Source organism: Muscardinus avellanarius (genome assembly GCF_963383645.1).
Source record: "Muscardinus avellanarius genome assembly, chromosome: 3".
Classification (NCBI taxonomy): domain Eukaryota; kingdom Metazoa; phylum Chordata; class Mammalia; order Rodentia; family Gliridae; genus Muscardinus; species Muscardinus avellanarius.
In genome coordinates, this window is record NC_137788.1 from 161538415 (window position 1) to 161562486 (window position 24072).

At 54.8% G+C, this 24072-nt stretch overlaps 1 protein-coding gene across 4 annotated transcripts in view; it reads right to left on the minus strand.

The window, feature by feature from the left end:
- Positions 1-505: 505 nt before the first annotated feature.
- The window catches only part of APBA2 (amyloid beta precursor protein binding family A member 2), a gene marked incomplete at both ends in the record, with an annotated part of 78974 nt that continues 55407 nt past the window's right edge, over positions 506-24072 (minus strand). For 2 of the 4 annotated variants that reach the window (XM_080692782.1, XM_080692779.1), the window contains 7 exons: positions 506-577; positions 3098-3238; positions 10478-10597; positions 11895-12107; positions 13270-13449; positions 17154-17339; positions 21855-21941. In XM_080692782.1, the coding sequence (XP_080548908.1) occupies positions 506-577; positions 3098-3238; positions 10478-10597; positions 11895-12107; positions 13270-13449; positions 17154-17339; positions 21855-21941 (999 nt within the window). The remainder of the gene's footprint in view (positions 578-3097; positions 3239-10477; positions 10598-11894; positions 12108-13269; positions 13450-17153; positions 17340-21854; positions 21942-24072) is intronic. The other 2 variants (XM_080692781.1, XM_080692780.1) reach the window with 1 other exon arrangement.

Genomic DNA, 24072 nt, shown 5'->3' on the forward strand with positions numbered 1-24072 from the left:
CGGAGGCAGCAGAGGGCTGTGTGGGCTCTTGGGAGCTCCATGGGACACTCCCTGGATGTCCTAAGCACAGGGGCAGGAGGAGGCTGCCCACTGCCCGCCGTCCTGGCCAGACACCACGTCCCTCTGAGGTCCCTTCACAGCCGCATCACCCACCGGGCATCCGGCTCGTGCTCCACAGCTTCAGGGAAGAAAGATGCCGCCTCCACCACGCAGAGGTGCCCGCAGACACCCTCCATCCATTGCAAGGGCAGGACAGTTCAGGATGTGGCAAAATACTTGAATGTCTTACAAAGGTTTGTTCCTGTAACTCTCCCTGATAAAACATACCCCTTTTGGCCAAACAAAAACAAAGAAACAAACAAAACCGGTGGTGTGGGCCCACCCCTGGGGAGGGCCGGTGTCCTTGGCTGGGTGGGGGTCAGGGGTCGGGGCCTTGTCCTGGCTTCCGGCTCCTCTGGGTCCAGGCGGGCCAGCGTCCTCGCTGCGTGGCAAAGGCTGGGTGGGTCTAGATGTACAGCGGGGTCTCCTGGCCCGTGAGGAGCCTGAACATGGCGGCAGGCATGGTCTTCATGTGAATCTGACAAAGAGATGGAGGCTGAACTCCCCTTCTCCCTCCGTCCCCATCTCCCTCCTCTTGGTGCCCTTGAGGCCAACAATAGATGTAATCCCGGAGACTTTTCTGTGTAGAGTGTCGGCCTCTCCCAGTAATGGAAGGAGAAAGCCCTGTGAGCATGGGCCGGGTCCCCCGTGATCCTTGGGGATCACTTAGCAGAGGACCCTGGGCAGCCTGGTCCCCCTCCCGGGCTCCAAAGTCATGAGGTTGGTCCCTGGGGAGACCAACCCCATCCTCCCCAAGGCTGCAGGGAGGAAAGTATACCAGGGAGAAAGATTCTCAGCCCTGCCCGCCCAGGCCCACGCTGCTGCCTCTATGGGCTGCCCTTGATCCTGACATCTCTGGCTGGCAACGTGCTGCTGGCCTCTCCCCACCCCCAAAGACCAGAAAGAGGCTGCCAAGGGTGGCGGCTGCCCCCAAGTCTGGCCTTCGTAGGGCCAGCGGCCCAGGCCCGGTCTGCCTAACCCATGGTTTTTTGATCCGCCCAGACTTTATCTCCTCAGTCACCCCAGGATGACTTTTTCCATCCGCGATTCATTCTGTCATTCTCCAATTTGAAGCCCAACCTCCCTAGACTCATCGAAACTTCAAGTCTTGTTTATCAGTGACTAATTTTCTAAATGTACCCAGGCATGATGGGATATTCAGACAGACACTTTAATCTCCAGCCCCTCGGCAGGTCTGAGGCCCAGTGGTGCTAAAAGATTACACTTTCCCCCCTCACACCTGCTTTCTGGGCTCTTTGAAAATCAATCCATCTTAGGTCTGAGGAAGGGGAATCCGGCCGGCTCCTCCACTGAATTGATTTCTCTGAGGTGTGAGGCGGACCGCTCCCGTGAGGGCAGCCATTTCAGAACATCTACTTAGGAAAATTGGATTTTCCTTTCTTGGAAGCCATTTGTAAAAGGAAGCCAGCAGCCCCTCCCCCCCCACCACCAGGGGAAACCGTGCCTCCCTCCCCCACCGGCCAGGGCGGTGGCCCAAAGTACTGAGTGTCCCAGTGTGGGCCAGAAGATGTGACCTAAAGGACAGAGAGAGGGGGCCTCAGGAACCCCTCTTAACACACACACACACACACACACACACATACACACACACACACATCCAGGCCCTCTTCCCCACATGGCCACCAGGGGGAGCACTGCAGACCCTGGAATCCAACCCAAACTCTGCCAGGCCCTCTCCCACTGACCGCCCCGGCTCTGTCTCAGCCTCTCCCTGTACCGCCGCCATCACCCATGTCTTCCAGAGACCTTCGCCCCGCTCAGTACTGCCTCCACACACCCACACTCCCCTCCAGACCCATCACTCAGGCCTCACAAAACATACACACACACTCTTGTACACTGACACACACAAATAATCACACACCCCCACACATTCACACACGTATGGTCACACACACTCACCCCCTCATGAACACCCACATCCACACAGACCCTCACAAAGACACCCACTCATCCACACCCACACACACCTAACACCTGAATTCTCATGTACTCACAACTACTCTCGTGTATAGGTACGCCCACACTCACGCTTTCAGTCTCACACACATGCACACCCACACCTGCCCCACACCTCTATCCACCCACCCTAGCACCCACATTCAGCACACAAGCACACACATACACAGATACACCTAAGCTCACACACTCAGATCCGCTTCTGTCCCCCACACTCACTTACACCCACACACAAACACCCGTATTCTCAATCACTATTCTACACAGATGTGCCACACACATACCCACACCCACACACACTGGTGCACACACCCTACCACACTCACACCGGAGGGCCCACTCCCCATGTACCGCGGCGTCGCCGCCCTGGCCCCTACGCCTCCGCTGAGCAATGCTGTCCCTTGTGAGCTCCTGGCTACACCAGCCTGGCCACCTCCGTCCGTCGTCTTCTGCCACAAAGACACCACCAGGTAGAGCTAGCGAGGGGCAGCTGCCAGCCAGCAGGGAGCAGAGGGCAAGAAGGCAGCAGGCAGGGCCAGCCCAGCGTCATGGGGCCAGACCTGGTGTCCTGAGGCAGGGCCCAGAGAGCCTGGGAGCCAAGCCGTCTGCAAGACTCGGTGCTAGGGACAGTGCAGAGGAGCCCTGCTCAGCCATCTTGGCCATCTATTTGCTCAGAGGCATTCACCTGCAGGGTTCAAGGGACGACACGACTGCTCGTCCTTGGCACAGGCTGTGCTGGTGGGAGATAGCCTGGCCAGCTCAGCTGATGCCCTGGGGCCCCTGGAGGGCCAAGGCCCACAGCACACCAAATCAACAGATGGAGGCACCTCCAAGGTCCCGACAAGGGCAGGTTGTCCAGAGCAGGGTGAGTTTCACAGTGGGGGCCAGTGGCTTCCCACCTGTGTGGTTAGATGTTGGTCATAGAAACAGTAGGAGCCAAGATGGCCCTAGACTCAGGTTCTGGCCCCAGGAAAATGACACGGGCCGCCGGGGAGGGGGGAGGTCGGTGTAGTCTTACCTCTCCCACCGAGTTGGACAAAGCTTGGACTATCTTCTCGTGGGCGGTGGCCACCACGCTCTGCCCGTTGATCTCGATGATGCGGTGGCCGACACGGACACCACCTCGCTCAGCGATGCCCCCTCTCATGAGGCTGCAGATCTAAGCAGACATGGCCAGGTCAGCAGGCCTGTCCCCCTCGTACCCCACAGGCATTCCACCACGTCCCCAAAGTTGGGAGAAGAAAAATAAGTCATGCAGTGAACGGAGCCATACATGGTGGACACTTCTGCTTATGGCTCCTGACTCACAAACAGGGACATCTTAGGATTTAGAAGATGTTTTTAAAACAGTCCACCCTGTGTTTCGAGTGGAGGACTGCCCCGGTCTTCAGATTCTGGCAGTGGGATCTGGCCTCTCTACACCCAGCCATCATGGAATCTTTGTTCCTGGAGGTTGGCAGAAGGTGGGGGGCCACTGGTGTGCAATTCACACATATTCTCAGCGATTCTCTGCCAGCTGCAACCCCGTCCTCTTTTGAGGCAGCCCCATCCCCACCTCATGAGGAGGAATGAGGTAATAAACTCATAAGCTGACCAATGGAGTTCGGGAGAGAATCGTGAAGACTGTAAGTTTGCCTTTGTTAAAAAATAAAAAGCTGCCGGGCGTGGTGGGCACGCTTGTCATCCCAGCACATGGGAGGCTGAAACCAGAGGATCACGGTTCGCAGACAGCCTCAGCTGCTTAGTGAGGCTCCGAACTCAGTGAGACCCTGCTTCAAAATAAATGATAAAACAAATTGGTCTGGGGCTGCAGCTTGGAGGGAGAATGCCCTGGGTTCAATCCCCAGCACCACAAAAAGAAAGAGAAAAAGAAAAGGAAAGGAAAGAAAGAAAGAAAGACTATACCAAAATGGAAAATCTAGAAGAAACTGACAAATTTCTAGATATATACAACCTTCCTAAATTAAGTCAAAAAGATATATAGAAATTTTAAACCAGCCAATAGCAATCAAAGAAATTGAGGCATCAGTAAAGAGCCTAATATCAAACAAAAGCCCAGGAACAGTCTAATCTGGGGGGTTGGGGGGGATTGGGGGGGGATTGGGTAAGGGCTAGTTAGGCAATATGTGTATGTGTGCCTCCACCATCTTGTACCCCATTTAGATGTACGACTACAATGCACTAATAAAAAAGTTTTAAAATTAAAAAAACTTCCAAACGTTTCTTCCAACGTCCAGTTAGTGTCTCATTGATGTTTTAGGCTGGTGGGTTAGCTCAGTGGTAAAGCACTGACTAGCCTAGCATGCATGAATGAGATCGTGGCCTCCGTCCCCAGTACTGTAAAAAAATGGAGGAGGAGAAGGAGAAGGAAAAGGAGAAGAAGAAGAAGAGGAGGAGGAGGAGGAGGAGAGGAGGAGGAGGAGGAGGAGAAACATGATCCACTGGTGTTTTAATAACTAACTCTGCAATGGTTCTCATATTGAGAAGGCAGGGAACAACAACGCAGGTGGTTCTGGTCAGCCCCCTAATATGTCAAGGGTCGGCCAGCTGCCTGCAGGGGGTGCTATGTGGTGGTGGGAGGTCTCGGGCAGGGAGGCCAAACTGGAGGCAGAAGTTACTTTCTTTTACTTTTGGGTTCTATCTTCCTCACTGCCCTGAGGTGCAACCTTCTCCTCTGGGAGACTTGAGTTGGACAGAGGCCCACTGGCACACCATCAGAAGACAGGCCGCTGTGGCCTCCTCCTGCCTCCCCCACCCTGCCCCAGCATCCACTGTGAGATCTCTCTAAGGCTGACGTGGGCTTAGAAGCACCCTGCCCGCAGGCTGGCCTGGGCGGTGGCCACACGCCTCCTGTCTGCTGTTTTGTTTTGCCTTGAGGTGAGTTTTGCCTGGGCCTTTCCAAAGTGGCTGCTTACGTGGGGATGGTGGTGTGGCACCTGTAGTCCACCCCTCCCCAAACCTAGGCTCCTTCCCCTTCCCTCTCCCTGCCCTGGCCGGGGACACTTGCAGCCCACACCCACAGCTGCCCCACTCCTGTGGCAGAGCCGGGTGACCACCAAGGATCCCTGGCACTCAGACCAGACTGGTGATCAGCCAGGGCAGGGGCTGGGCAGAGAGGTCTGTGCCTGTGGCCACCACCATCCAGAAAGCTGCCGCTCCACTCTGTCCAGTTAGGGTCTGCTTACCCAACTGCCCACACACTTTTATTCTTCCTTCCCCCAAAATGACTTCAGGTGTTTTTGCTGTTGTTGTGGTTGTTTATCTTTTTTTTTTTTTTTTTTGTACTAGGGATTGAATCCAGAGCTACTTTACCTCTGAGCCATACCTACAGCCCTATTTTGCATTTTATTTTGAAATAGGGTCTCACTAAATTGCTGAGGGTGTCTCTAAGTTGGTGAGACTGGCCATGAACTTGAGCTCCTCCTGTCTCAGCACCCCAAGGACTGGGGTTACAGGTAGGCACCACCGTGCCTGGCTCTTATGGGTACTTTGTGTCCAGAGTAACTGGTTTCATTGAAGACTGAGAAGGTGATTAAAGATGGCCTGCCCTTCCCCTCTCACCTGGCCAGAAGCCAGGACACGCCTTAGAAAGGGCTATTTTGATTAAATCCCCAGTGGCTGCTATCTCTTTCTTCTTGGAGATTGGAGAAAAAGAGGACTGTTACAGTTTGGATATGAAGTGTCTCCCGGTTAGACTGTGTGGCAGGCAGGGAGCTGGGGCGCAGTTGGAGGAGGTGGATTCCTGGGGGCGTGGCCTCGGGGCTGCAGTTTCTGCCTTGGAGCTGACGGATCATGGACTGACCCCTGAAACCATGAGCCAAATAGACCTTTCTTCCTCTAAGTTGCATGTCTCAGGTATTTTACGTCACCACATTGATGAGAAAGCTGGCGAAAACAAGGAGCAAGAGGGGAAACGAAAGAGGGTGAACATGGGTTTGTACCTAAGAGGTGCTGCTGGGGGCGCACTCAAACCCTGAAGCCTGAACTGCTGGGAGGGAGGGCACAGTGCAGGAGCTGCTGGGCCCTCCAGCCTTGGGCACACCCTGCAGGGATCCAGGCCACGGTGTATTCCAATTTCCTGGCATACACTTTGGAGGTGGAAGGCTGCTGTCTCTGAGCTGGATACTTGTGATTTCTTGTAAGATTTTGTGGGAAGCGAGAGAGGCAGGATCCCTTTGGTAAAAGCATTAATTGGGTCATTTGGGGCCTGTCTGCAAACTAATGCTTTGTACTTTAGGTGTAATGAAGCTGAAAATGGAAAAAAGCACTGGGGCAGAGCCGGCTCTAATGTGGGCAGACTCTTCCAGTCAACTCAGGGGACCCCGGGCACAGCGCCCACTGTGGGCTCCATGGGGTAGAGACCGGCTGGCTGCAGAGGGCTAAAGCCATAATCAGGGGCCTTCAGGGCACTTCCAATGCTTGGTTATTGAAATCATGGGCCCTCCAGGCAAGATTGTCGGCCCCATACTGGTCACAGGTGTCTCCAGTTTGCCCAGGCCCTCCACAGACTCCCCGGCACATGGCACCTGTTCTCTTTGTCCCTGCTCTGCTACTCCCCAGCTGGGAGTCCTGGGCCAAGTTAACGCCCAGTACCTAGGTCCTTATCTGTGAGACAGTGATGGATCCTGCCATCCCTTAACTGGACCACCCTCCCTAGCTCTGAAGGCCACGGGGATGCCCTGGTCTGTGCAAAGAGCTTACCCATCTCCTGATTCCTGGAACTGACTCCAGCCAGGTGGACTGGAGAGACCGTGAGACTAGACACACTGGAAAACAAACCCTGCACACCCCTGTACATGGAGCACTGTTGGGAGGAGCCAGAGGGGAGCAACTCGAGTGTCATGAATGGATGGATGGATGGATGGATGGATGGATGGGAAAACCAAATACAGCATATGTACATGATGGAATAATTTTCAGCCTTAAGAAGAAAAGAGATTCCCACACTTGCTGTGATAGGGATGGACACTGAGGACTGGAGGCTGAATAAAACAAGAGACGAAAGGACAAACACCGTGTGGTTCCACTTGTAAGAGGGATGTGGAGCCGTGGAGTTCACAGGCAGAAACCAGGGGCTGGGGGTGGGGGGGGCAGGTGCACATGGTTCAATGGGGACAGAGTTTCAGTTTTGTAGGGTGACAGGATTTCTGCACACTGATACACAGGTGGGGATGTACCTAATCCTTCTGAGCTGTGTGGACACTTAAAAATAAGGTAGTAAATATTGTTGTATGTATTTTACAATTATTGAAAAAAAAACATAATCAAGCCAGGCGTGATGGCGCAAACTTGTCATCTCAGTAACTTGGGAGACTGAGAGAGGAGGATCCGGGTTCACAGTCAGCCTCAGACACTTAGTGAGGCCCCCCACAACTTAGTGAGAACCTGTTTCAGGATAAAGAATAAAAATTAGGGCTGGGAGTGAACACCCTGGGTTCAATCCCTAGTACTGCAAAAAAAAAAAAAAAAAAAAAAAGAGGGCTAAAAGAAAAGGTGGGCCGGGAGAGGCCACAACTCAGCCACACCCAGGCCTCTTATTCTGGAGAAAGGAGGGTAGACCAGCCTAGCCTGGTGGCGCTGAACACCTATAATCCCTGCTACTTGGGAAGCGGAGGCAGGAGGATTATAGGTTTGAGGCCATCCTGGCAACTTGGTGAAATCTTGTCTTGAAATAAAAATAAAAAGGGCTGGGGACGTAGCGCAATGGTAGAATGCCTGGGGTTCAATCCCTAGGACAAAAGGAAGAGAGAGAGAGGGGAGAAAGAAAATGCCAAGGGTCCACTGCCCACAGGAAACTGGGAAGAGAGGAGGAAAAGAGAGAGAGAGAGGAAGGTGGGAGGGAGGAGGCCCAAGACAATACCAGCGGTGGGCCAAAGCTGCAGGAGCGCACCCGCCCCAGGCTCGCGGGCCTCGGTGTGGCGGCTCTCCCTCCACGGCTGTCCTTGTGCTGGGACCGCGGGCACCCAGCCGCTCATTCTGCACCATCAGCCCACCACCTGCCGCCAGCTGCAGGACGTGTTTCTGCAGTCTTCAGGCAGAAAACCGTGGCAGAAAGGTCGCTTCCTGGACAGGTGTCCTCCAACGCCCACCCGTGGTCACTGGCAGCCAGGCCTGTGAAGACCGGGACCCTGCACACACCCACGGCTCTGTGGCTGTCCTGGGCCAGCTGGGGGCCTGGTAAGGGTAGGAAGGGACTCCAGGGCACTTCTCCAAGTGCCAGGCAGGGAGGCCCGTGAGAGGGAGGCCCAGGGCGCAGGGCCAGGCTCCTCTGGCCAAACTAGGTGGGCTGGGGGCTGAGGCCCATGGTCCCCCGGCCACTGGTCCCATTTGAATATGTGTGAGCCACGAGGGATTTGCGTGGAGCTAACCAGCACCTTCAGGTCTCCCAACGTTTCCCCAAACCCCGTCTTCCCCCAGACCCCAGCTAAGTGGTGAGGTGAGGTCACTGTGCTCATTGGACCCGGAAGGACAGGGCAGGCTGGGGCAGGGGGCCGGCCCGGGCATGCAGGAGGTGGTGGAAGATGGGCATCTCTGAATGCCCTGAGGACCGAGCCCGGACACCCAGGCTCTGTGTGCCCAACAGCAGACAAGGCTCGGTGACTCCGGCCGGGCTACAGAGGCTGACAGAGGTGTGTGATTAATTTGTATGCCTGCCTGCATTTTCTGGGTCCTTGGGGAGAGGGCACAGGTGACTGAGGGATGGTGAGGATGAGGAAAGCTCACTCTGGGGACCCCTGGACACTCCCTATTTTCACAGGCACACCTGACTGGGTCCTCATTATCACCCCGAACCCAGACCCTGACCGGGATTGGAGGCACCTTGAAATGGGAACAATGATTCCCACGTTGGGGGCCCTCTGCACGTCATCAGACTCAGAGAGATGCAATGTTATCTTCAAAACTGTCCATTTCATCTTCAAATTTAATCTTCAAAATTGTGCAATACTACTACTATTATTATTACTATTATTAGCATTGACTATCCCTGGTCTCTTTATTCTTTTATTTTATTTAAAACGGGGAACTTCATTTCCCCATTTTAAAGATTAGAAAAATGTATTCAGAGGGTAACTGGCCCTACTGAGGTCATTTATCCATTAAGTGGGAGATCCAGGAGATATCAGACTTTTTTTTAGAAGCACAATAATTCTGGTTAAGGTATTAGCTGACATACAGTGCTTTTGGTAGCCCCTGTGAAATGTCTCCAATTTTCTTATATTTCCATTGTTTTATACTTCCACTGGTGCATTGAAACTAGAACCTCACTATGTCATTATAATGGACGGATTACATATTATTTTCTCTTACACTTTCCCTTAGCTCAGGGCCCACGGAGCCTGTTACCCTGAACGCTGCAACCCCCAAACTTCTTAGAAGCCCCCACCCACCTCACTGCCCCTGGGCATCCGGTCACGCACCCCCAGGGCCTCCCCGTCACCACTGCCACTTGTAGCTCCCGATGGCCCCATCCACTCCGCAGGTCTGAGAAGGCCGCTCACAGCTCTGTGTGGGCTTATCAGAGTCACCTTCCTGCCCACTCACCTGACTCCAGCCCCCACAAGGTGCAAGGCAGGGTGCTCCTCCCTGGCTCGCTTCCCGCACCCCCAATGCCTGGTATACCCTTATTAGCTGTGTCCTGAATATGTGTGGGCCTTGTCCCCCACCCCCGTGACCACAGCCAGGCTCTGCGTACTTCCACACGGCTTTGGGTGACAGCAGGCGAACATTTTCCCCTCATGGTTGTCTCAATACCGTGTCGAGGGGCTTGCCTCTATGCTGGGCAGCACGGCGCCCTCCCTCTCTCCTGGACACCACTTCCTCCTGTCTCTCTCCCTCAGCTCTTTAACACTCGGGGCTTGGTATAAACAATCTGGGTATGACCGGTCCCCTTGTCTGTTCACTTAGAGGACACAGCTCTGTCCTCTGGGACTTTGTCAGGAGGACACACCAAGGACCTGAAAGCCATGCCGGCCCAACTCAGGTCAAAGGGAAGGTGGGAACTTTAAATTGGAGAATAGTGGCCTGGGGGCCAGGCGCAGCCGAGGGCCAGACCGAGAGTCAGTGGAGTCCAGTTTCACCTGCCCCAGGCAGCCCACCCACCTCCCAGCGCCCAGCCCAGGGCAGGTGCATCACAGTGTCTGCCTAGGAATGAGTGAATCAACTCTGGAGACAGCCGCTGAGTGAATGAATGACCATGCGGTCCTTGAGGACAGTGAGTCTGACGCCACCACTGGGTGGCAAAGCCAGTGTCCCCCTCCTGAGTGGACACTGGCTGAGGCATGGGCGCCTGCCCTCAGGCCTGCCCTGGGAGCTGCCCAAAGCTCCGCCCCGTCCCCGTGCGTCTTGGCCCCCCAGCCCACGCCTGGTACCCAGCCCGACCGCCAGGAGCTGGACTCACGATTCCATTCTGCACGCTGAAGCCCAGCTGGTACTTGAGGTCTGGCCGCTTGATGAGGACCGTGGTGACCGGGGGACAGCTGACAATGTTGAGTTTCACCTGTGTCTGGCTCTTCAAACCCTGCAGACAAGAGGCACAGCTGGTCCTTGGACTCACCCGTGACACCGCCTGCCCGGCCAGCCCAGGATGACCAGGCTGGTGGACGGGACAGGGGCAGTGTGCACCGGTGAGCAGGTGGGCAGGCACTTCTCAGTCTTGGTGGCCCCTCTGTGCAGGGGCACCAGTGTCCCCCTGACCCTCATGAGACCAGCCGGGTTTCCAGGGTGGCAGCGCAGACAGAGACTCCACCACACTCCAGCCCAGTCTCTGACCTGGGTCTAAACCAGCCACCAGGCTAGCTGGGCTCTGAGCGCCACTGAGCCGAGCCAATGGGCAGAGCGCCATGCCCTCAGGGGTCCGCAGCGGGGGCCACCGCCACACTGAATGCAGAGGGAGGACTTCCTGATGATGCCTTCATCAAAACCAAGCACCCCCAAAGATGGCCTCCGCCAGGGTAGAGAGGGGTTGACTGGGGACACTCAGCAGGGGGAGTGCTGGAGGCCGCACAGTGGCCAACGGCCCGGAGCCAAGCGCCCCTCAGGCCCCAGAGAGAACAGGACTGCCAGTGAGCGGCCTAGGCTGCAGTCCTGGGGTTGGTGGACACCCAGAGGTAAGAGAGGAGCCTGGCCCTTGGTGGCTACAGCTCCAGCTTAGCCACCTGGTGATGGGTAACCCTTCCCGCACGAGCCCAGAGCCACTGCCCCCAAAGGCCGGCAAAGGTCTCTGTGGCTCTCTCCCACTGGGCAGAGGCTCTACCCAGCCATCTATCTCCAAAAGCCCGTTCATGAAATGCACTAGCCTGGAGATGTCCTCCAGCTGTCCCCAGGCTGAAGGATGAAGGAGACAGGGGCTTCCTCCAGCATCAGGACCACCCGGGGCCAGGAGGGAACCAGCCACAGAGGGCTGGGCAGCCCAGTGCCTGCCAAAGCTACAAGCCCACAGGTCCTGCGGTCAGAGTGTCTGCTTATGGAACCCAGCCTCCTCACACTGGGTCCACGCAGAGCCCCTTCCCCACATCTGCAGGACCGAGGGGGGTTCCGCAGTGGAACTTTCCGAGCTAACCTGGGAAGCCCCGGGGAAACATGGTCACTCTCCACCCACAGGCCCTCTGCCCTTGCCTGGGGTCGGCGTGGCTCAAGGTAGGCTAGGTGAGCGAAACCTGCCCCCACCTCCCGGGCTGCCTGGCCCCTGCTGATTTTACTCCTGAGCAGAGTCTCAGCTTCAAACTTCAGCTCTGCCACCCACCGGTGCCCGGGTGGGCATCTCTGGGCTGTGGCGTCCTCATGGACCAGCTGAAGCAGGGCCCCAGCACACCCACCTTGATGATGCCCTGGCAGGTGGCGAGGGGCAGCCCCACCAGGCTGGTGCCGTTGATGGACATGATCTGGTCCCCAATGCTCAGCTTCCCCGAGCGGGCCGCCGGGCCGCCGTTCATCATGTTGGCCAGGATCACGGTGGGCAGGATGGAGCCCCAGCCCGACTCCACGACCACCACGCCCAGAATCTCACCCTTGTGCTTCTCCAGATGCAGCTGTAGGGGGTGCACGGCATGAGGGCCGCGGGCCTCTGCCCGGCACCCACAGGAAGGCCCACCCTGGACCCGAGCCAGCTGGCAGGGCTCACGTTAATGACCTTGAATGTGTGCCTGCCGTCCCGCCTGGCCCTCCAGGACTCCCCAGCCCGCCTGCAGCCACCAATTCCAGGAACCTTGGGGCCACAGAGCCCACCTCTTCCACGCCCACTATGGCGTCCCCCACCCATTCAGGGCTCTGGTGTCCTGAATCCACAAAACCCACAGAGGCAACGGGCACATTCTCAGACTCCAGGGCCCGTCCCCTTCCCCAGCCTTTGCTCTCATCTAGAAAGTTCCATTTTCACTGTCTCAGGGCAGAGGGTAGCTCTCTCATAAAAAACTGTCTGTCATTCACTCAACAAACAGTCCAGTTCATTCATTCAAAATAGACTCAGTGTCATTCGTCCAACATGGATCCGGGCTCATTTTCCCACTCGCTCGCTCAAGCAAGCAGGGTCATTCAGCCACTTGTTCAGAGAAGCTGTGAGCATCATTCATTTGGGATGAGCTCAGGGCCATCCATCCAACAGGGATCCAGAATCACTCATTCGCCGAGTCACTCCTCGAGCCTCCAGGATCAACCATCCCCACACTCACGGATGGGGGTCGCCCTCGCAACCATCTGCCCCGGTATGGACCACCACAGGGAATTTCCTCCTCCATCCTAGAACTTTCCAGAGGCCCCTGAAGGAATCTGCTAGAACCTGCCAAGTCCTCTACCACTGGAAACCCCCAAAGCATCCAACCAGAGCACCACGCCCTACTTTAAAGATGCCCCCCACGCTCTTTTCAGAAACGTCTCCTGGGCGCTGAGCACCCACTGGTATTAGCAGCTTCCAAAGGCACATGTTCAAGGTCATTAGCACCCGTGGTGATCGACGGCTTTGTTAGGAACATCTCACTGTACACTGGGCCGGGCTCCCTGGTAGGAGCAAGACGCACACCCCGGGGGCCCCCAAGGCTGATGATAGGGCTGCTGTGCTGTGCTGAGGGTGCGGGGAGACCCGCTCTCACCCAGGCTTGGCGAGCTGGGCCGGGCTGCGGGGCTCAGTCCCTCGGGCGCTAGGCTCGGAGGAGCCGCGGACAGGCCTCCCGTGGCCCCAGCTGGCGGGCGGCTTACCTCCTTGCAGTTCTCGGAGTTTGAGAAGTGGATGAGGTCGTCGTTGTACATCTCCTGGGTGTTGATGATGTCGCTGTATTCCTTCTGGCTCAGGTCTTCGGGGTTGATGCCGTTGGCACGCAGAAACTCCTGGTAGGCCACGCTGAAGGCCTGCCCGATGGACTGGGCTATCAGCTGGGCCTGTGGGGAGGGAGCCGCTCGACACTGGCATGGACATGCAGGCTCCGCAGGGCCCCCGAGAAGAGCGCTGCAGCGGGTGCCCTTCAAGGGGACCCTCGCTTGGGCTTAAAGACCAAGAGAGTGAGTTGGGCGTGGTGGCGCACACTTGTATCCCAGCACTTGGGAGGCTGAGACAGGGGGATCACAGGTTCGTGGCCAGCCTCAGCTACGTAGTGAGGCTCTCAGCACCTTAGTGAGACCCTGTTTCCAAATAAAAATATAAAATAGGTCTGGGAGTATAGCCTAGAGTTGGAAGGTTCCTGGGTTCCATTCCCAGTATAAGAAAGAAGAAAGAAAGAAAGAAAGAAAGAAAGAAAGAAAGAAAGAAAGAAAGAACAGAGTGAGCCTGGGCCCGTGGCTGGGCTGTAGTCAGGGTACCCTGTCTGAGTCTGAGGCTTTATCCTGCCGGGTACCAGCAGGGCCTGGTCCTCACTGCCCTCCTGGGCTGCTTTATGACCCAGACATTCTGGTTTTAGACTCTGGTTTCAGAGTCAGGGAAAATGATGGCATATTTGCTCAGTATCTCTAATTAGTGGCTGTACTATCTTCTCTTTTTCCTCACTGTATTCCAGAAAATAGACTTGAGGCATCTGTTTTTCTCCTGAGCTCCAAGCCCAGTGCCAACCAGGCGGGGGCAGTGTGTGTGCCCATCGCTCCCAGAGGATGGGGCGCCCCAGACTGTGGGCCATCAGAGTCCTGAGACCTTCAGACACCAACACGGAACCCAGGGAGTAGGTCACTTTTTTTTTTCTATACTAGGGTTTGAACCCAGGGGCATTCTACCTGAGGCTACACCTCCAGCCCCTTTTTATTTTAAAATGGTCTTACTAAGTTGCCAAAGGTCTTGCTAAGTTGCTGAGGTTGACCTCGAACCCGAGGTCCTCCTGTCTCAGCCTCTCAAGTACTGGGATTACAGGTGCGGGCCACCTTGCCCGTCTCAGATCACTTCTTTCCACTTCAACTGAACACCTCTGTGGATGTTACTGGCTCTGACAATGTGGAGCTTGGGCACTGAGACATCACAGCAGGGCCCCGTCTGTCCCCTGCTGGTGTGCGGAGGAGAGGAGAGCCGAGAGCTGAAGACCCCCCCTGGACTGTGTGAAGCGCCGGCCACACTGGGCAGCCTTGGAGAGCTGGAGCCCTACCCTGCACACAGCGGTGCCTCCCCTGCCCCCGGCCCAGCTCAGGTCTGCCCTGGCTCCTCCCACCTCCCACCTGCATCCACTCTGCAGGGACCCCCAGAAATGGGCTTCGCAGGACCTGAAAGCGCATGAGAGGAGGGATTGTCTTAAACCCCTTTCCCACTCTGCATAAAACACGCCTCAGGCGCTGCGAATGGACGTGGTGTGGAGAGGCGCACTGCCGGGTCCCGCTCCAGAGCGTGCAGGCCTTTCTTTAAATAGGAGCCGGTTCTAGTTTGAACTGCGGGCTCAGATTAGACCCCACACCAAGGTTTCTTAGGACCAAAGCCTCTACTTTCTTGGCATTCCCAGGCCAGGGTGCAGACACCTGGGTAACCACCAGGTGGCAGTACCAGCCTGGACAGAAGAAAAGAGGGAGCCAGGGATGGGTGGGGCTCCACTGGGTCTCAGGGCAGCCTCACAAGACCAAGGGAGGGCAAGGCCTCTGGGGAGAGCATTGGGCAGAGGCCCTGGGAGCCAAGGAACGGCAGGGGTCTGCCTGTCCCGACCGGGATGTAAGGGGCCCCCATGCCCCTGGACTGCCTCTACCCGAAGGTCACCTGCCTGGGAAGGGTGGTCTGACAGCATCGGATCCCTTCACCACTAGACCTAAAAGTTCCAGCTGTCCACTGGGACAGGCACCCTGGGAATAGGCATGGACCACAGCAGGAACCTGTGGACATGCCCTGCCCCGGGGCAGGAGTCCAGAGGCTGCCTCCTGCAGCGGGGCTGGGGGTGTTGGAGAAGACAGGAAGAAAGATTCTCCTGCCCCGGCACATGCGTCATTATCCACCCTCGCCTCGGCCAGGAGCCACTGAGCTCCATCCTACAAAGGGGACCCTGAGACTCATGAGCCACCCTCAGAGTTATGTGGTTCTCCTCTCTGGGCAGCTCCTACGTGCTCTCCCTGGACAGGTCCTGGCCACTTGGAGGCCAGTGAATTTCTCCTCACACCACTCTCAGCCGTGTCTCCTACTGAACAGAGAAAATATTGGCCACAGAGGCAGCCCCTGACTTCAACCCTCAGCCCACAACCGTCTAGACTGGTTGCACCCTGGACGCTCTTCTTCCTCCCGGATCCTTCACGATTTCCACACCAGCAGACCCTTCACCCCTTACCTATACAGCCCACCCTCTTCCCGTTGAGAGCACGTCCCTTCTGCCAGGGCTCTAAGACCAGTCACTCAGAAATGCCCACCCAGGGGTCCACAGATCTCTGCACAACGATGGCAAGTGTATCTCTGTGCACTAACAGGCCTGCAGTGAAATGGTGTCTTCTCCCCATAAATATGCCATTGCTCCGAGCATTTCAACTTCTTGGGAAAAAAGACAACGGCCATCCCCACAGCCTTGAACCCTGTCTCCAAACATAGTTTCTACACTGCGTCTCATAATCATGGAAATAGCTGAACCCTCTTCTACTGACCCAGGCCCACAAGACCCCTGCAAGTCCTCCTGTGAATGAGAAAGCCTTGGCTCCTTGGCTAGCTGCTGCTGCCCTAAGTGGACGCTGCTGACGACGGCTGAAATGGCCGGCCTTTGTGCCTCTGTTTTAAAGATGTGTCTCACCCTGTTGTTTAGGCTGGCCCCAAACTCCTGGGCTCAAGCCATCCTCCTGCCTCAGCCTCCTGAGTAACTGGGCTAGAGGCACATGCCCTCTGTGGCCTCTTAGTGAGTCTGTGCTAGTTTAAACTTCAAAATTCACCTGTTATAAAGCCAAATAGTGCGAGTAAAGGCAGGTCTTAATCTCTCATGCCCACATGTCTAGGCAACCCTGGCATGCGAAACTGTGTATTTGTACAACCAAAACATTAGGTAAGAATGTGGGGTAGGGGCTCCTAGAATTGGGGACTGAACGCAGGGGCATTCTACCTCCAAGCTACATCTCCTTTTTGTTTTTTATTTTGAAACAGGGTCTTGTTAGGTTGCTGAGGCTGACTGGCCTCAAACCCGAGATCTTCCTGTCTCAGTCTCTCAAGCACCAGAATGATAGGTATGTGTTGCCATGCCTGGGAAAAGAGCCTTATAAAAGTGGTTTCTTCGAGTGCATAGCACCTGGTGTAGTTAACTATGGTTTGGTTTTTTTAATTATTATTATTTTTTGGTGGTACTGGGGTTCCTGGAAACCTTCTACCTCTGGGCTACACTCCCAGACCTACTTTTATATATTTTTATTTGGAAACAGGGTCTCTTAAGCCAGTGCAGCTGGCTTCGAAACCTGCACGATCCTCCTGTCTCCGCCTCCCAAGCGCGGGGATTACAAGTGTGCGCCACCACGCCCAGCAACTATGGTTTGATTTCTAAGCAGCTCTCAAAGAACCTATTTTGTGAAGAGAAATAAGGCTGTGTTCGCTCTCTTCACAAACTCAGAGTGTGAGAAAAATCGCTGCTGCCTTTGGAGATGTTGACACCAGCCCTTCCCTTTGCTGGGGGCTCCCGGAGCGCCTGGCGTCTGGGGGGGACGCCCACCCTGGTGTCACTCACATCCTCGGACTCGAACACATGGCAGATCATCTTGTACTGCTTCTTCCCCTCCTGGGCCCCGGGCGTGGTCTCGATGCAGTCCTGAGAGGCTGAGCGGGGCATGCGGCGTCTGGCCATGAGCACCACGATGTTCCCGATGTCGGCGATGTAGGAGATGGTGCGCAAGGCGTGGTCCATCATGGTTTCCTGTGGAGAGGGGCCGGGGCCCACGCGGGCATTACAAGGACAGGCCAGTGAAAATCATTCTAGAAAACTGTCTTTTCTCAACCTCAACCCTACCAATATTCAGGGTCAAATTATTATTATTATTATTATTATTATTATTATTATTATTATTATTATTTTCCTCCTTCTCCTTCTCCTTCTTCTTTCTTCTCTTCTTCATCTTTTTTGTCCAATGGACTAAGTTCAGGGGCTTTCTACCTCCAAGCCCTACCCCCAGCCCTTTGCATTTTTTTTTTTTTTTTTGGTGGTACTGGGGTTCCTGGAAGCCCTTATACCTCCGGGCTACACTCCCAGACCTATTTTTACATTTTTATTTGGAAACAGGGTCTCCTAAGCCAGTGCACACGGCTGGCTTCGACCCTGCGTGATCCTCCTGTCTCTGCCTCCCAAGCGTGGGGATTACAAGCGTGCGCCACCACGCCCGGCAGCCCTTTGCATTTTTAAAATTTGGATCAGGATCTTACTAAGTTGCCAAGGGTCTTGCTAAGTTGCTGAGGCTGACCTTGGACCTGAGATCCTTCTGTCTCCAGGTCACCCTCCATTGCAGAGTGCTACCCTGTGCCCTGGAGAATAGTAGGCACACACTGGTTTCCTCTTCCCAAGGAAGATTTTATTTCTGGCCATTGTCAAATGTCCCAGCAGGGAAGGCAGGAACACCCTGACTGGATCCACTGCTCTAGTTAACAGAGGATCTTAAGATGGCAATTTACGGTCTAAGTGGTCAATATTCGGCTCTGCCTACACTTGGGGTGGCACGATGCTGGTTGGGGCCCTCTGTCCTTGTTGGAAGATAAGCGGGGAGCCTGCCATTTGGGGAGGCCCTCCCACTCCCCATCTAAGACTCTGCAAAGAGGCCCTTGCTGCAGGACTGGTGCAAGATGTGTGCAGCTTCACAGATGGCCTGGCCTCGACTTCTGGCCCCACAGCAGAGGGCGGCACCAAGGCCAGTGGCTCCCGCCAGATGGGTTCTTCCCGGGAGCCAAGCAGCCTCAGCCCGAGTAGGAGGTACAGAGGCAGCACATCTGCCTCCATCGTGGGTCTCCGCCACTGACCATCACTGGCTGGTCCCTCACTCTCCACTGTCTTGTCATCTGACGGGGACCTGCACCAACCACCTTGCCCATGGCCTCTGTAGACGAATCATTGGTCTTTTGTGCCTTTGTTCTCCTGACACAAAAAGAGAACAGGTGTTTATGCGACCTCAACCTCCAACCTCTGGGTGCCCTTTCGGTTCCACAGAATCCATTTCCTAAAAAGCCGGGCGCGGTGGCACACGCTTGTAATCCCAGCATTCGGGAGACTGAGACAGGAGGATCCCGGTTTGCGGACAGCCTCTACTATTTAGTGAGACCCTGTTTCAAAATAAAGAATAAAAGATAGGGCTAGAGATGTAGCTCAGAGATAGAATGCCCCTGTGTTCATGTTCAATTCCCAGTCCTGCAAAGAGAGGGGGGGAAGAGAGGACATTGCACACATTTTTCAAGGAGAGCCATGTGTTTTCTGGCCGAGGCTATGAACAGGGCTCATCCAAGGAGACACAGGGAAGGGCCCTGGAAGAGAGAAGAGCAGGCAGAACTCTAGCACCTCCCTCCTGGCTGCTGTTAGACGCCTGCATCCATCATCCCCAGAGCCCTGGCCCCGGTGGTGACCTTTCCCCGCACACCGCCCTCTGGCTGACCCTCCTGCGAGGGTCCCTCGATGCCGGGGCGGGAGGATGGTGCACCAGGAGTTAGCAAGTGAGCTCCAATCACTAGAGGGTGAACTGGAGGAGAGGGTTGAGCAGGAAATCAGCTCGACTGAAAAATCACAACACTGGCTAAAGGGCCAGAGAGGTGGGAACAGGTAGAAGGGCTGGGAGCCCTGATCCTCACTGGTGTCCCCAGGCGTGGGGATCCCAGCGGGTTCCCCACCAACCCTGGTCCCCTGAGGCCCGAGGAGAGGGCACCAGCTCGTGTACGTCCTGCAGAGCTCTCCTTTGCCTATCCCAGAAGCCTGGTGATACGGGCCGGGTACAGCAGGAGGAGGGAGAACAGTGGTTAGACCTCGATGTCCCCCAGTGTCCATGAGGTGAAGGCTTGGTCCCAGCCTGTGCATTCTTGGGAGTGGTGGAGCCTTTGGGAGGTGGGGCCCAGAGGGGAGAAAGTTAGGTTATTGGAGCGTGCCCTGCAAGGGGTGATAGGGGCGAGCCCCCACAAACACACCCTCTTCCTCTCTCTTTGCGTCCTGGCTGTCATGAGGTGAGCAGCTCCCTCCACCACACATTCCCAACATGATGAGCTGCCTCACCACAGCCCTAGGCCACGAGGCCAACCAACCAGGGACCTCGATACCGCCAGCCAAAGCAACCCTTTCCTCTTCGTAATCATTGTTTTTTATGAATTGGGGATTGAACCCAGGGCCTTTTGCATGCTGGAAAAGCATTCTTCCACTGAGCTATACCGCTAGCCCCACCTTTCATCTTTGTAAGTTTATGATGTCAGGTATTTTGTCACAGTAATGGAAAGCTGACTAACAAACAGAGAACAAAATTAGAAAAACACATGGATTTCAGGAACCAGGGTCTGTGCTATGAGACAAGGGCACACGTGGGATTGAGGATGGCGAGGAGAACCCTATGATACCCATGGGAGGCAAAAATATAAACTTGTTCACTGGACGTGGTGGCGCATACTTATAATCCCCGCGCTTGGGAGGCGGAGACAGGAGGATCACGCAGGTTCGAAGCCAGCCACACTGGCAAATTTAAAAAATATATAAAAATAGGTCTGGGAGTGTAGCCCAGAGGTAGAAGGGTTCATACACTCATGGCTTTTAAAAACATACACACTGTCTCATTCTAGGCGCAGGAACAATGATATCTCAGGAACAAGGAATGCAGAGAGCACTCAGGGCTCTGTTTCTATAGGTCATTGCTTCTAAAAGGAGCCTTGGTACCCTGAAGAAATTGCTGGCTCCAGGTCCTGGGCAGGAAGAGTACAAGCTAAGCTCAGGACGTGTTTTTATCTCAGGAAGCGAGAAAGTGTTCCATAACTAAAGGGAAAATGCAACCAACAGGAATTCAAAATAATAATAATAGCCGGGCGTGGTGGCGCACGCTAGTAATCCCAGTGTTTAGGAGACACAGACAGGAGGATCGCAGGTTCAAGGCCAGCCTCCATAGTTTAGTGAGGCTCTCAGCAACTTAGACCCTATTTCCAAATAAAATATAAAATAGGTCTGAGGGTGTAGCTCAGAGGTAGAACTACAATACAATAATTGTATAATACTGGCCAGGTGTGGTGGCGCACGCATGTAATCCCCACGCTTGGGAGGCAGAGACAGGAGGATTGCGCAGGTTTAAAGCCAGCTGCGCGCGCTGGCTTAGGAGACCCTGTTTCCAAATAAAAAATAATATTTAAAAAAATAGGTCTGGGAGTGTAGCCCGGAGGTAAAACAGTTTCCAGGAACCCCAGTACCACCAAAAATAAATAATAATAATAATTGTACAGTAGTAATACAATACAATAATAATAATGATATTATAGTACAATACAATAATAATGATAAAATACATAATATAGTACACTGATAATAATAATAGATTAAAAGGGAGAAGCAAAGAAGAGCAGAAAGCACCTTTCATAGAAGACTGTCAAATAATAACAGCAGAAAGTGTGATATCACTAGAAAATCACTATTCTGCACTTCAGTGTTGAAAGCCACTCAGACAAGTTCATTAGCAGACCGTAAAAGCAGTAGGTCACTACCAGATTCCTTGTAGAGACAAAGAAATGAAGGAGATTTGCCATGGGCACTGGGCAGCCTCACCTGGGGCACCTGTGGGGCCCCTTCCGTCTCTCTGAGTCTCCACACACCAAATCCCAGCCAGAGCGTGCCGCCCGGGTATTTCCTAACCCCGCATCTAAGCGCCTCGAGCCTCCACCTCCCAGGCCTAATGTTTTTTAAGGCCACTTTTCCTCACTGACCTGATTCGCTGTCTTCCCCATCAAAGTTAAGGTCGGTGGGTGATACAGGCACACGGAGGGAGAGCCGAACGCTGCTGGCCTCAAACTGGCCACGGCAGGCACGTGCTTCCCAGGTAAGAAACCCGGGCATTCTCCACTGGATCCTAGCATGGGAGGGGACGGCGTGCACCCTCCAGGCTGGGCATGCAAGAGCTTCAGGAAGGTGCTAGAATCCTGGCTGACCGAGCACACACCTTCCGACTCTCCCTCGCCCTTGCCTCTCTGGAATTCCAGCTGCAGCATTATCCCTCCCGCTGGCTTCTACCCTTCTTGCCTGAGCTCCTCCTCACCCCTGGGCTCCAGGCCCAGGCTGCAGAGTCTCTGCCCCGGGGGTCCCTGCCTGTTCTCTCCTGTGTGCCTGGGGAAAGTGCTTCGGCGGCTAGACTTGGTTCTCCTGGGATGGCTGAGGGGCGAGCTCCCGGGTTCCGTTTTCCGTTACCCGATGTTAGATGACAATCTTTCAAGCACTTACCTGTGTGTCGGCATTTAAAACCTTGATCCTCTGCGTGGAGATGAAGAGGTCCACTTCCGTCAGCGTCTGGGCGTCCCCCTCGGAATTCTAAGAAAGGACAGCGGGTGAGGTTACAGATGGAAGCGTTCCCGCCAACAGGGTCTGGCGATTTTATTTTGCTTTTGTTTTTGGTACTGCGGATTGAACCCAGAAGCATTCTTCCTCTGAGCTACACCCCCAGCCCTTTTTATTTATTCATTTTTATTTGAAAACAGGGTCTTGCTCAGTTGCTGAGGCTGGCCTGGAACCTGCCATCCTCCCGTCTCAGCCCCCCAGATACTGGGATTACAGCTGTGCACCACCGCACCTGGCTCCGGACAATTTTATGAATCACCCTGAGTCCACACGGGAAGAAATCTCAGCGCCTTGGCTCAGAATCCACTGCTAAGTGTGCGTCCGCAAAGCCGTGTGTAAAAAGCACAGGGGAGGAGGAGACTGGCTTCTGGGAAGTTTGCGGAGGAAGGGGGGCTCGCGTTGAGTCCCTGCTCCCAGCAGCAAGCGCAGCTGCTCTGGTTAATTCAGTGAACACAGTGTGATTAGGCTCAATCTCTTTCTTGGATTGGGGATTCCAAGCACCCTCGGGAGATAGGAAAGACATTTTCAAAGAATTCGGATGAAAATGCCAGCCCTCCAGTTTCTTCTGACTTAAACAGTCACAACCACAGGGACTCCTTCACCCTGCATCATCTCTAAACTTTTAGGGGTGTGAGACCCAGAACCTGCCCGCGGGGGCACAGAGAGGCCGGGAGGAGCCATCGCACAAATGACCCTGACTGTCCCCTCGCAGGCGTAAGCTCCAGGCAAGGCTGCTAGTTCTTTCCAAGGACTGTTTGGGAGTCTGAGCCAGAGACTCAAGGTCGGCCCTAAAGCAGGACAGACTTTAATTGGTTTTTACACCTGTGAGAACCCTAATTACTTCTGCCCACTGGCCATGAAAACTAGGTTTTCCTGGTTTGCGCCCTGGAGTGAACAATCCGAGAGCCTGCTGCGCTGTGTCTTCCACCGCAAAACAACACAAACTGTGGCTTAATTACTCACTGGAAAATCCCAAATCAAAACCGTCCCTGCTGACAGTCCCTCAAGAATTGTGAGTCCCAGAGAGGCCCTGCGTTCGAGCGATCCCCGCGTGTTTTATAGTTCAGTTTTCCAGGGGAAAGCTCTATTGGGCTTTCAGTCTACCAGGGATGATATCTAACGAAATTTGACAAAAGAGAGGGTTAAGCAAGCAGGCTTCAGGCGTACTGAGGAGTTTTTTCTCCACTGCAAAATAAGTCGGGTCATACTCCACATGGATGGACTTTTAAAAGTTACGGGCTGCCGGGCGTGGTGGCGCACGCTTGTCATCCCCGCGCTTGGGAGGCAGAGACAGGAGGATCGCGCAGGGTCGAAGCCAGCCGTGCACGCTGGCTTAGGAGACCCTGTTTCCAAATAAAAATGTAAAAATAGGTCTGGGAGTGTAGCCCGGAGGTAGAAGGGCTTCCAGGAACCCCAGTACCACCAAAAAAAAAAAAAAAAAGTTACGGGCTACGTTTGTAGCTCAAAATTGGGATCTGAGCTCAAAATCGTCTTGCTCAAAAATAGGTCACAGCCAGAAGTCCGTCTGAAAAGCTGCAGGTGGCCCTCGGTGTCAGTGAGAAAGGTGGGAGAAATGTGAGCCTTGGACCACACTGAAGTGGACTAGGCTTGTGGTGGGTTAACCCAAACCTGACCGATGATAGGAAGGGGAAAGGCCGCTCTCATACACCCTGGCGGAAGGAGGAGGAGAGTCCCACAGGGGTGCCAGCATAATGTCTAGTGAGGGCTCTGCCATCGCCGGTTGCCTCCCCAGCTTGCGAGTGCCCTGAGAATGGGCCCTGACCATAATTCTGAGCATCTCAGTATTGGGTTGGGAGGACAGCCCTTAATCAAATATAAGCTGGTCGCTGAGGTCTTTCTGAGCAGTGTCTGCCTCTGCCCACTCCGGCAGGCACAGTGACTCTCTTGGGTCTCTAGACCTGCAGACCCAGGAGCAAGCCGCGGTCCATGTTGACTCCCAGGTCCAGCTGATCCCGTGCCTGGACATTCCCGGGGTGGCTCCATCTGCAGCTCTGCAAGGGGCTCATTCTGCCTCTCCCGGAGCCTGCCAACATGGCAAAGGTCTGCAGGGGCAGGGAGATGGGTAGGGTTTCCTGGTCAGTCG